General features: G+C 41.2%; 1 protein-coding gene across 1 annotated transcript in view; it reads left to right on the plus strand.

Moving 5' to 3' along the window:
• The first annotated feature begins 942 nt into the window (after positions 1 to 942).
• CRACR2A (calcium release activated channel regulator 2A) overlaps positions 943 to 12,326 on the plus strand; it is a 48,117-nt gene continuing 36,733 nt past the window's right edge. The window contains 6 exon segments of the mRNA XM_062011416.1: positions 943 to 1,033; positions 1,036 to 1,109; positions 5,839 to 5,890; positions 5,893 to 5,989; positions 8,479 to 8,609; positions 9,831 to 9,924. Of these exon segments, the coding sequence (XP_061867400.1) occupies positions 943 to 1,033; positions 1,036 to 1,109; positions 5,839 to 5,890; positions 5,893 to 5,989; positions 8,479 to 8,609; positions 9,831 to 9,924 (539 nt within the window).

Raw genomic sequence — 12,326 nt, forward strand, 5'->3', positions numbered from 1 at the left:
TAGAATTAATTTTTTCATCATCCTACTCCCTTTTTGCTTTTATTCCATTCTGTTTCTTGTAGAATAAACTTCCCTACTTTCCTCTCTAAATCGAGTACTGGAGTCTGTTTTGCCTGGAACCGTAATTGGCAGTGAGCCCTCCCTGCCCTTGTCTTAATCCACAGCAACCTTGCTTATCTTCTTACTCCCACTTCGCTGCGGCCTCTTCTGCCATCCTGACGAGGGTGGGGGTGAATGGGGGGCACAGAGCGAGAGACTGTCATGGTGTTTCTGTGCTAGCTGGGCTAAACCACGACATCTTCCCAGCAAGTTCACTAGCAATTAATTCTCCTTCACAGGTGAAAGTCAGAGCCCTAAGTAATAAGGATAGATACAAGGAAATGTTAGAATTCCATAATCCATTATCTTTCTCGTAATTTTACTTAATTGATTTAAATACCATGATCTGTCAGGTTCTATCAGTCATCAATTACCTTCCATTCTACAGCTGTCATGTTAACTGCATTCCAGCGCACTGGGTGCAAGTTGTGATACTGGTGTTAAAATAATAAACTGAAAGGATAGCAGTTGAACACTTGCAGTGACTTTATTTTTTCATTTACCCATGTTTATTGTGTTTTATTTTTCATATTCATTGTCTGTATTTCTTGTTAGACTGCTTTTCAGAGCTAGTTTTGTCTTTTTCCCTCAGACTACCCCTCCTCATTCATTGTCCAATTTTCAGTGTCTTTACTGCAGCCCATCAAGGGTAGGCATTTTCAAAAAGCTTTTTCTAAGCTTTAGTGTCTAACTAAAAAGGTGGTTGCTAAGAGACTGTGGAGAGCATCATTAAGAGGGTCTAATTTGCCCTTTTCCTTTCCTTCCATCCACAGGTTTCAGATCAGAATTTATGAGTAAATAGGATAGAGCATCCCCAGATGTTCCTGTGCTGAGATTGTGACAATGGACAGAATACAAGGGGGCTGTGCCAGTCCTCTGCCACCAGAAGACGCAGGGAGGGGCAGGACTGGAGAACAAGACTCAGAACAAACAGTGTTGGAAAAGCACTGGAGTTCTTTCAGATTTGTGATCTGGAAGGCAAAGGCTTCATCACTCGTCAAGACATGCAGGTAAAACAAAATTGGCAACACGATGAGAGGAGATCTTAATGCCCTTAATGAGTTGAGACTGATTAATTTCAAGTTAAAAATTATAACACCCTCCTGATAGCTTTAAAGAGGTACGTAGGATTTAAAATAATCCTTTGAGGTGTTACATAATGCTTCCATTTGTTTCCACAGACAAAGTAACAAAAAGTGGAAAATCAATGTGTTTAAAAAATGCCTCAGAAATTGAATTCCATTCTCACTGAGAAAGTTGAAACTCCAGTAAATTCATTTCTTTGTGATTTGCCACAGCATCATGAATATATTCGGTCCACCAATTTTATCCTTCTGGTTTTTTATTTCAGCAAAACTGTGTAAATAAAGTCTGTCATTTTGGTTTCACCTGCCAGACAATTGTGAACTCTCAGCTGGATCACATTTACAGGAAATATAGAGGAACGTTATTCAGTGTTCACGATAATCTTGGCAGATTGTTCTTAAATAATTTGAGGGGTCAAAATCAGATTTGCTGAAAATGTTGGTGAAAAAAGCAACCATATAACAGAGTCTTTTGAAAGTGGGATTGGGTGCGTATTGCAGTCATGATAAGATTATTTGAACCAGTATGTGGCAGAAAACAGGTACTCATGCTTGACTGAAAGGAAATTGGAGAGTGGTAGCAAAATTAATTCAGCGCAAACTGCTACCAACAGAAGCATCTACTATGAAGTTTAGAAACCTTTTAAATGCTCAGAAACGATGATGTGTCTGAATATAGGAAAATGCAAGTGGAAACGCTTTTAACTACCTGTGTTGGAAAAGCAAAAATCCTCGTAGTAAATTGCTTAAGACTACTAGCTCTCAAGAGCTTTCTGTGCAGTTATGTGTTGCTGAGTTTTGTGGTTAACATTCTGTGTAAATTCCACCAAGTTGAAAAAAGGTAGTAGTGCAGATGCAGTTGTGCTCTAGGCTTTACCAATATGCATTATCTCATTGAAGTAACTGAATGCAAACAAAAATATGTTGTTGGTGGCAATTTTGATAAATCTGGACCCATAGAAAATTTCATGGATTACAATTTTATTGCCTTTTGAAAAACTGAATGGCATATATTTTCACCCAGCTGAAGACATGTATATGCACACGTATATAAAAGGTTTTCATATCCGTTTTTGCAAGGAATGTAAGAACATCTGCTTCTGATTCAAGGTTTTATGCTTAGGGTACTGAAAAATTTATACTTCAGGTTCTGAAACAGATGTTGCAAAAGATGCATTAGAGAAAGGGTTGCAAAGAGTTGCAAAGAACAGATAAAGTACACCTCTTTCACCAGGAGTATTTGGTTGTCATATCTGTTAACTTCAATATGTATGGTATGGACATGTCTGGTTCATTTAAATACAGAAATAAGGGTGCTCAGGACACTTGGGAAGATGTTTCTTTATATTTACTTTTATTTCCTGCTGATCCAACTAAAGATCATATTACAAATATAGGCCTTTTGAAGGTGCTGGATTATCTTTATTCCACTCAACACTTTAGTAAATTAGAATTAATTAACCTGAAATGAATGCATTTCCATTGACAAAAAACTTGTCGGAGACCCATCTCTTCCATTTGACTTTACAGTAGCTTAATGACAGTGACTAAAAGTTATAAATGTAAATTAATTCCAACAGTCTTCAGACATCAATGAAGAGTCCAACCAGGCTTTTTAAGAACACCTTCTTGCCACACCTCCCCTCTTCCCGGGCTCAGAGCCCTGATCCCGGTGTTTTTACCCTGTCCCCCATGAACGGTTCGGGGGGGCAGGCAGTGGAGGGTTTCAGTTAGTCTGTTCCCAATAGCTTCTGCCGTTTGTCCCTCCTCAGGACGGGTGAACTCCACACCAGTCCTCCCTGCAAGTCCGTGGGGTAACTCATACGCATGGCAGACCTGCACGGGCTGCTCCGACGCGCACTTATTCCAAAGGCTGCAGCTCCTTTTTGCCTCTCGTGTGGGGCTGCTCTGCGGCGTGCAGGCTCTCCAACACGGCCTGGGCCATGGCCGTCTCCCCACACAGTCCCTCGCCCATCCGGGCTCACTCACGTGGAGCTGCTGGTAACTCTCGGTCCTGCTGAAAGCTTCCCTATTTGGAACTTTCTCTCTGAATACCGGACGGCGATCACCTCAAGGAAGACGAGAGACCAGCTTGCTGCAAACGCACGAGGTGGCTTTATTTCGGAGCTCCGGGCCGTCTCATACCTCACGCAGGAGGTAGAGGAGGCGACCACGAGGCCCCGGCGGGGAGGGTTTATATAGAGAGGGGAGGAGAGTGGAAAATTCCAGCACATCTGCACATCAATAGTGTGGGGAAGGAGAGAGGAAAATCCCAGCACACCTGCGCAGTTCCATTCGATACAAACCCCAACCATACCAAAACAAACCCCAACATATCCAGACATACCCAAACGAGCCAAAACCCAAACAAGCCCCAACCCAGGTCACCCTGATAGCGTGGCGGGGAGTAATGTCCTTAGTTTTACCCTGCAGTTTCTGACGCCATTTTGGTTCAATTTTTTTCCTTTCTTTCACTGCCATGGATCTCCATAGGTTGCAGGGGCACAGCTTGCATTCTCGCCATGGCTTGCAGAGGGGTCTCTGGTCTACTGCTTCTCCTTCCTTCCTCCTTCTCTGGCTGAAGGGTCCGCGTGGTCACCTCCATCTTGTATTACTCTTACACCTCCTGACTCGCATTCCGAATTCCCGTCCCCTAAATAGTGATCACAGAGGCGCCAGATTGGCCCAGCCGGGCCGGAGGTGGGTCTGAACCCAGGAGCCGGGGGAGAGTCCGCAAACTCTTTACCGGGTCTTCACTGCAACCCGCTCCCCCTGTTACTAAGCCAAAAGCTGCTCCTTGCTAAACCAGAACAGCAAGATGAAGGACAAGGTAACTTGGACCCTACTATCCTTCCCTTGATCCCCCAGAGTTTTGTAATCCTCTTTGATTTTGATCACGTTGTGACTCATTGCATCATTGATACTCATATGAAAGAGGAGCAGAGGATAGTAGCCTGCATTCTTGATGAGATGTGGCACTCATGTTTGTACATTTTAAAAAATCTTGTTTTTTCAAGAATATGCAAGGAATTCTGGTGTGTTCTACACCAGAATTATTATAAATCATTTCAGAATTTTAAGCCTGAAATAGGGCACTCCAACTGAAGTTGGAGAAGCATATATTTATCCGTCAGGTTTGCAGGAAGTCCCACAAGTACTTATACTGGAATAGCAGGTGAATATGTGTTTATGACACGTTCAGAAAAGGACAGCCAGCTTTCAAGAAGCACTCCTTCTTCAGGTACCAAATATCTGGCAGCAGGAGTAGAATTTCTGTTTTTCTAAAATGTAAGAAGAGTAATTTGTCTGAAGCACATCCTCCCTCATCAGTGCTGCCTAGGCTGTAGGAATTTAACAAGAGAAGCTAATTTTAAAGAGTTTCGCTTTAGATCTAAGAGATTATAATCTAAAGATTTGCAAAATTGGGTGTGTTTAAGTGAGAAACTGGTGATGAAGTAACTTATTTAGACTGACTATATATCAAGTTTTCTTAATTTTTAGGAAGCAGGGAGCAATGCACAATCCTGCTAAGAGATCCCATCCCTTCCCATCTCTTTCAGGTAGTTCTGTACTTTAGAAGCTCTTTTGCTTTCCTGTTTCAAGATCACCTTGGAACTTTTCCTGCTCTTCCTTTCAGCTTTTACAGGTTTATAATATATACTCTAAACCTTTTGTTGCAGCCTGGTAAGAATCGCCCTCAGACAATTCTTACATTGGCTAATATGGCTTGGTATATTGAACAGTAGTTTCTATTGTTCCTGGATGTCAGGGAAAACTTTCTTTGGCCCTAAATCGCTTCTCTGCAGTGGAACAGATCAGCACTTTTGTTCTGATTAACTTTATCAACCTATTAGCTTGCAATTTTAATACGTTGTATGTGAAATAGGAGTTGAAGGAATGGATTAAAATATTAGCTAAAAAAGCTGATGACTTCACCAGTGTATGTTTATATTGCTTCCCAGGCTGAGGAAAAGTTGTATTCTCTGTTGTGCTGTCTCTTTTTTCAAGTGTGGAAATCCTTACTGTTGTAGTCGTTTGCCAACCCAGGTTTGTTGCTTTTTTTTTTTTTTTTTTTTTCCTCCTTTTATGCCTGTCTTTAGATTCTCAGGAAAAAGTAAGTTGTTTTGTGGAGCTGATTTGTCTTTTATTTTGGTGAGAGCATGCTGCATTTCAGAAGTAGACAGTCGTGAGCTACATTTATAGGATCAGCAGGTTTTGCTCCTTGGACCGTGCTGCTTCGTTTTTTTTATTTATTGAGACATTTTAAAACCGCTTTAATTAGTATCCCTTCTGTAATGTTCTTGTTTAGAGAGTCTCCTGCTTGACCTGACAATGTGAGAGGAACTAGGCATACAATTCTACTGGCAAGTTTGTTCAGCTGTGTGGTAATTGAGGCATTTCACCAGGATGCTGAGACTCTACCTGGAACCTGTGTCACAAGGAGATTGTTCTTACTTCTTTGTTGTAAAGCATTCATAAAATCATATCATGAATTTGTAAAAGAAAATCTCTTTCAGCTGATTTTGATGTGTTTGAGTTTTCATCCTGGTAAACAAAAGGACTTATCCTTCTGTATTATGAATGATTTGTAGAATGTAGTCTTCCTCTCATCTTGTAGTACTGGGTAAAGTTGTTGCGTGTTTTGCTATTGCAGAGACTGCATCCTGAGTTACCTCTTAGCCTGGAAGAACTTGAACAAGTTTTTGTATGTTGGATGCTGATGGCAATGGCTCACTTACTCCTAAGGAGTTCACCACAGGATTTAGTGAGTTTGGAAATATTGTCTCCTATATAGAGCTTTATTAGTATTTTATACTCTCCACATCAATAAATAAGCTTTTTATCTTAGCAACACGCTTAATAATGCACACAGGGAGCCACACTATTACCTAGACATAACAGATACATGTAGCAGACAAAAAAGTAAAACAATGTCAAAAATGCGTTTATGCCACTGTCCTTACAGCTGTGGGCATGCTTTCTGCAACAAATGAGTTCTTCAAGTGGTGTTACTTTCCCTCATCTTGTTTTGTTTTGAAATAATAATTATTACTGCATGATGGGAGCTAAGGTCTTTATTGCTTTGCAACAGCACTCTTACTGTCACGTTCTCCATAGGATTGGGAAAGGATTCTTTTCTCCCTAGTTGTTTGGTTCTAGATAGGATGACAAGTGTTGGTGAGACTGTGTTTGGTTGTTTACGCAGAATCCATTTTGGGCTTACATTTTAGCTGACTATAAGATCAGGTTTAAGTATTTTCTCTAGAAAACCGAATCTCTTCCATGTGTGAATTACAACATTAAATCTCTATTTAAATACTGTGTATAAGCCCAGAAAATAGGACCTTCAATAATCAGTCATTTGAAATTTTGATTTACCATGTCTCACTTCTCTCATTTTAGGGCTAGAACAAGTATCTTAATAAAGAGTGTGCTTTAATCTGCAAATTACCATTATTAAAAAGAAAATATTGCATTATTGCTTTACTTTTCATAAATTATACATATTTATTAGTTAAATGAAAATTATTTCCATAAGTAGTCCCTGCAAAATCATATTTTTCTGTTAAGGGAGGTTGTAAATGGCTGCCATCTCCAGCAGCTCCAGATACTGGAAATTCCTCCTGCCCAGCTGCTGAAGCACAGTCAGGAGCCCCAAATGGATGTGGCTGCTGCTTTCCTGTTTGTGGGTTCAACTGAGAGTGAAGTTAAACATGTATCCCAGAGACACCCACACATGCACACACAGGAGTTTTGAGATTTGAATTTATTTTCTGTTGTTTTGTTTGGGTTTTTTTTTTTTTTTTGGTCAAACTCTTGTCAGTGGTTTTTGGAAACTAAATATGTGTGTTTAATAGCTGTCATCAGCACAGAGGTACACGGAGAATACATTAGCATTACCTGACTTTTCTCGCTTATATAAAATCTCTACCATAAAAATTTGTTAGTTTTTTATGTCTTTTTAGTAAAAATAGATTTTAGCTAATTTCTTCTTCCTGTTGCTCCTGATAACACCTCTAATTTCAGCACATAGGTCATTGTTTTGTTTGTCAATAACTGGAAGGAGTCAGAACTGTCAGAGTAATATTGCTTATGGTAACAGTGGGATGAGTAACCTCTGAAGTCATTGCAAAGCTCAAGACAAAACCATACCGAGGGGGAAGAATATTTTTTTAATACCTACATACTTAGCACTAAGATCTACATGTTTGCATATACTACTCAGGTTTTACAGTGAGGTCACAGAAGGTAAGGGGTGCTGGTTATTGAGATCTTACCATGTCTGTGTGGTTCTTAATTGGTGAGAGAACGGTTGTGAATGAATGTGATCTTTCGTCTTTCCTTCCTGACTTACCTCTGTGAGTCATTAGGCAATAATGCAGTCTACTATCAACTTTTTGTCTCCTTTCCTGGATGTAGGTAGGACTTTTGTCTTAAGTTGTTCCTTTTTTTCTAACGTGGATGCCCTGAGAAGTTTCATGTGGATGTGCTAGGATCTTTATGCCCCGTCAATCCATGCCATTCTTTTTTGCCTATTTTTCATCTTTTCTTCTGGAGCTTTCAGAAATGCGTATTTTCATTCATGAACCTGAATCCTGTGGTCTAAGAGACCGAGGGATTTTCTCTTGTGCTGGTTCAGTAGATACAGTATGCTGCTGCTGTTCCCATTTGTAGGTCCAGCCAGCAGTGAGGTTGAACTTGTATTCTCAGTACCCACACATACATCTCAGTACACACACACATACTACACGTGGGAGACTGCAGACTAATACTGATTATAAAGCAGTGCCTCTACTTGCACACACCTAAACACAAGCAACATTAATGCAAGCATGAAGGATGTCAGCCTGATCCTATTTCTCCCTTCCAGTTTATCAGGAATGAATTTTATTAGTGAAAACATGCACACATGCTTGCAACATTAATGCAAGCATGAAGGATGTCAGCCTGATCCTATTTCTCCCTTCCAGTTTATCAGGAATGAATTTTATTAGTGAAAACATACACACATGCAGTCCTCCCTCACTCATACTTCATTCAAAAACAAACCTGTATTCACAAATTCTTTGGATATTAGCATGGACTTTAGTCTACCTAATGTACCTGCTTACAGGCTTGGCCTCTTACCCATTCTTTGACTCAGACCTTGGGTCTTTCCAGATGTGAGTCCCCTTTTACTTGCTGTCTGGTTTAGCTGGATTGAAATTTGCTATGAAATTTGCTGTTCATTTGCTCACTCGTTAACAGTCAGAGTTCAGGCGTTTTAAGTCCATCTAATGTCATTTACTTCCAGTCTCAACTCAGACCATGAGTGTTTCCAAATGGAGATCTCTTCCTCCTTGCTGACTAATTCAGTTTGGAATGTGCAGATGAATAACACCTCCAACAGAGCAGACATTATGTTCGCAAAGTTAGGAATAGGATGTAAAAAGATTGTGATAATCAGACACAGGGTTTGACCAGACAAATGTACTAATGATCAAATTGCTTGCAGTGGACCAAGCCACTTATTCCCCTTTCACATCCACCTCGGTCCATTTCTCTATCTTTCTTTCCTCATGAATGAAAAACTTGTCCCTAAATACTTTTTTTGACATTGTTCCCCATTCCACATCTGTGTGCAAATTACGTATTTCTGATATAGGTACCCAAGTCATCTAAGTTATACCTAAGTGTTACTGATGTGCTTATCTAGATGCTGGTTTCCTTGGAAAGATTTTTCTCCCCAGTAGGTGCCAATACTCTCCTTCAAAGAGATGTGAGGTTGGCAGTTTCCTCCTAGAACACCTGTGAAAGCCATCTACCAGGATGCTATCTCTTAACTTGTTAGTTTCTCACTGTTAACTTGTTACATCCAGCAGTTTCCCATGTAATATCTAGTAGTTTTTCATACACTATTGAGTTAGTTGATCCTCAAGCTAAGGCCTAGTCATCTCAACTCTTTAACACCAGTGCTAACAAGTGTCTTAAAGAGCTGTTCTCATAGAGTTCAATAAACTTATAAGTAAGTTTATAATACATATGTAGACTATGCATCGGGATCCTGCATAGAGGAAATTTGTGATACTTCGTTGGATACTTTGTTGGGTGTTACTCAAAGGCATAGGGTTGATATCTCTGTAAGTTTTTGTTTTGGTGTTTCTTTCTATTTATGAGCGAATATATTTAAACAAAAATTCTGTATGCCAAGTAAGGTGGGGTTTTTCTCCTAGGGAAAAATGTTAATGACTTTCAAAAAGTCTTGAAGAAGAGATTTGCATTTGTCTGCTGCTGATCTTCGTACAGATACTAGTATTTTCATCCTCTGAACGTGTAGATAATGGCACTGTGCACACTTGGTGTGTGGCTTTTTATTAGTGGCAGGACTTAATAGCTAGTATTAAAAGTCTGCTTTAATATTTCAGGTAAACTGACCTACTCTGATTTTTTCAGATATTAATCTCATCTCAGTTTTGTATTTTATTTTAAGCAGTTGAGATGATTGTTGAAGAAGAAACTTAAAGCTACCAATGTGATCCCTTAGTTAAAGAGTTTCAGCAAAGATTCCTAACAATATATCAAATATATTCTTGTTACAGAAGAGGACTGTCAGTACATCAGACAAATTGTGTGTCAATGTAACCATACGCATGTTTCTCCTTTTAGGTGAAGAAAAGACAGCTTCACAGGAAAGCTATCAGGAAGTTATTGCAGTCCAGGCTTATCGCCTACCAGGGACCTACCTCCCAATGGAGGCAAGGTCTGTCTCAGCGCTTTCTTGGCGCTCTCAGATGCAGTGGCATGATTCTGAGCAGCAACAGCAGCAGCAACATGTATTTTCAATAGGAGTTGAGCAGGCAAAATGCACGCCTGTGGAGACAGCTCCCAAACAAAAGGCGCTAGAAATGTAGCACAGGACTGTCTGATAAACTACCTGGGGACCTACAAAACAGTGGATGCATGGTCTGGCTACTTGCTTTCTTCTCGTTTCGGATGCAGTGGCATATCTTTTAAGGACAACCGGTATTTTCCACGTGAGATGAAAAGATAAAATGTACGACTCCGGTTATAGCTCCCACAAGAAATTTGTTCAATAGGAAGGAAGCACAGCGCTGTCTGTTAGGCTACGCGGAGAAATACTTGCCAGTGGAGGCAAGGTGTACCTGTGTGCTTTCTTTCTTGTTCCCAGTTGCAGTAGCATGTCTTTAAACAGCACCAGTCCCACAGGGATCGGTTTTGGGGCCAATCTTGTTCAATACCCTTTCCCAGATGCAGTGGGCGTAACTTGTAGGAGCTGTATACAGTCCTGCGCACTTTGCCTGCGCCAGGTCCTTCGTAAAAAGCAGGCTGCTGCTAACAGTGATGTGTCTTAACCTGGGATCTACAAGAAAGCACATATGCAGATGATGCGTCCACTGGTACGTAGGCCCCGTGTAGACTATCAGCCTGCACTGTCCCAGCTTCCTAGCAGCTTTTCGTTAGGAGCTGTATTTGTATATTTGGAGAGTATTTGCAAAAGGAGCCAAGAGGCTTAATGCACACCTCTGGGAAAAAAAGAGTTGATCTGGCAGTAGTAGAAAATATGGACTTACAACAGGGAGATCCGCGGCGAGTCGTCACAGCAGGATATGATGTTGGGTAAAGGACCGTTTGCTGACCCTCAGGTACAAGCCCGACTGCATGAAGCTATTTTGCAGCAAACACAGACACTGGCTCGTCAAGCATTTAAGATTGTTCCTGACATGGGGGTGCCAGTTCCCTCATATACAACTATTATGCAGAAACCTAATGAGCCTTTTATGACCTTTTTAGACCGTCTAAGAGCAGCTCTGGATCGTATACCAAACATGTCAACTGAAGTAAAGGCGGAAATAGGGTTACACTTAGCAGTTGCTAGTGCTAACCATGACTGCAAAAAGATCCTGCAGGCTCTCCTGCGGACAGCAACTTTGGTCGACATGATAGAAGCCTGCTCTAGGGTAGGATCGTCGGCACATTTAGCTGAAGCTATGGCAACAGCATTGAAACCTTTAGTTCAACCTCACAAAGGAAATCGGAGGCCAAAATGCTTTAACTGTGGAAAAATAGGACACGTGAAAAATCAGTGTCGGTCCAGACCATTGGTACGGACAAACAGCTCCGCCAGACCATCTGGGTCCAACGGCAGATTTCATGGCAATTGTTACAGATGTGGCAAGTTTGGCCGTAGAGCCACTGAGTGCCGCTCTCGAGTGGCCAGACATACAATGCCTAAGGGAAACAGGTTAACAAGCGCCAAAAGGGCGAGTGCGATGACACAAAAACACCCTTCAACACCAACAGCTAGTTGGATGGCCTCAGATCAGCCACTGCAGGAAGCGCAGGAGTGGATGTGGAAACAGCAGTAGATGTAACCATCCACAAGACAGCGGTAACGGTTATCTCATCTAACGCTAACGGACCCCTTGGCTATGGTTTAAGTGCTTTGCTTTAAGGATGGTCATCGGCCTCTCGACAGGGTATTTTTGTGCTCTCCGGTGCGGATTATTGGAATAATGGTTAAAGTTTGGCAGCCACCAGTTCATATACCTAAAGGAACTAAAATAGCTCAATTAGTTCCTTTCAGAGCTAAAGTTCCTTTTGCAGGAAGTCGTAAGCGTTGAGACGGTGGTTTTGGATCCACTGGAGTACCTGAGGTAAGACTGGCAATGCCACTTTCACAGGGAAAGCCCACTCAGACGGTTGTATTCCAACATCCAAATGGTGAACACATGGTTGGGTACAACACATTACTGGATACGGGAGCAGATGTTACTATTGTTCCATTATCCTATTGGCCAAAAAGCTGGCCTTTAGAGAATTTAGACACCCCTGTTGTTGGAGTAGGAGGAACACAGATGACAAAAATTAGCACAGACCTGATTTCCGTATGCATACAGGGCGAAGAGAATAGATGTGTGCAAATTAGGCCCTATGTAATGAATACTTCAGTTTGGCTTTTAGGTAGAGACACCTTAAGCCAAATGGGCTTTCGTTTGTCAAATGAAAATTTTTAATGGCGGCCCATTGATGGGCGACCAATCCTAAAGTTCACCTGGCTCACAGATAAACCAGCTTGGATTGATCAATGGCCGCTAAGCAAAGAAAAGCTCGCCCACATTCATGAATTAGTAAATGAACAAT

The sequence above is a fragment of the Colius striatus genome, chromosome 1 (genome assembly GCF_028858725.1).
Source record: "Colius striatus isolate bColStr4 chromosome 1, bColStr4.1.hap1, whole genome shotgun sequence".
In the NCBI taxonomy this organism is placed as follows: domain Eukaryota; kingdom Metazoa; phylum Chordata; class Aves; order Coliiformes; family Coliidae; genus Colius; species Colius striatus.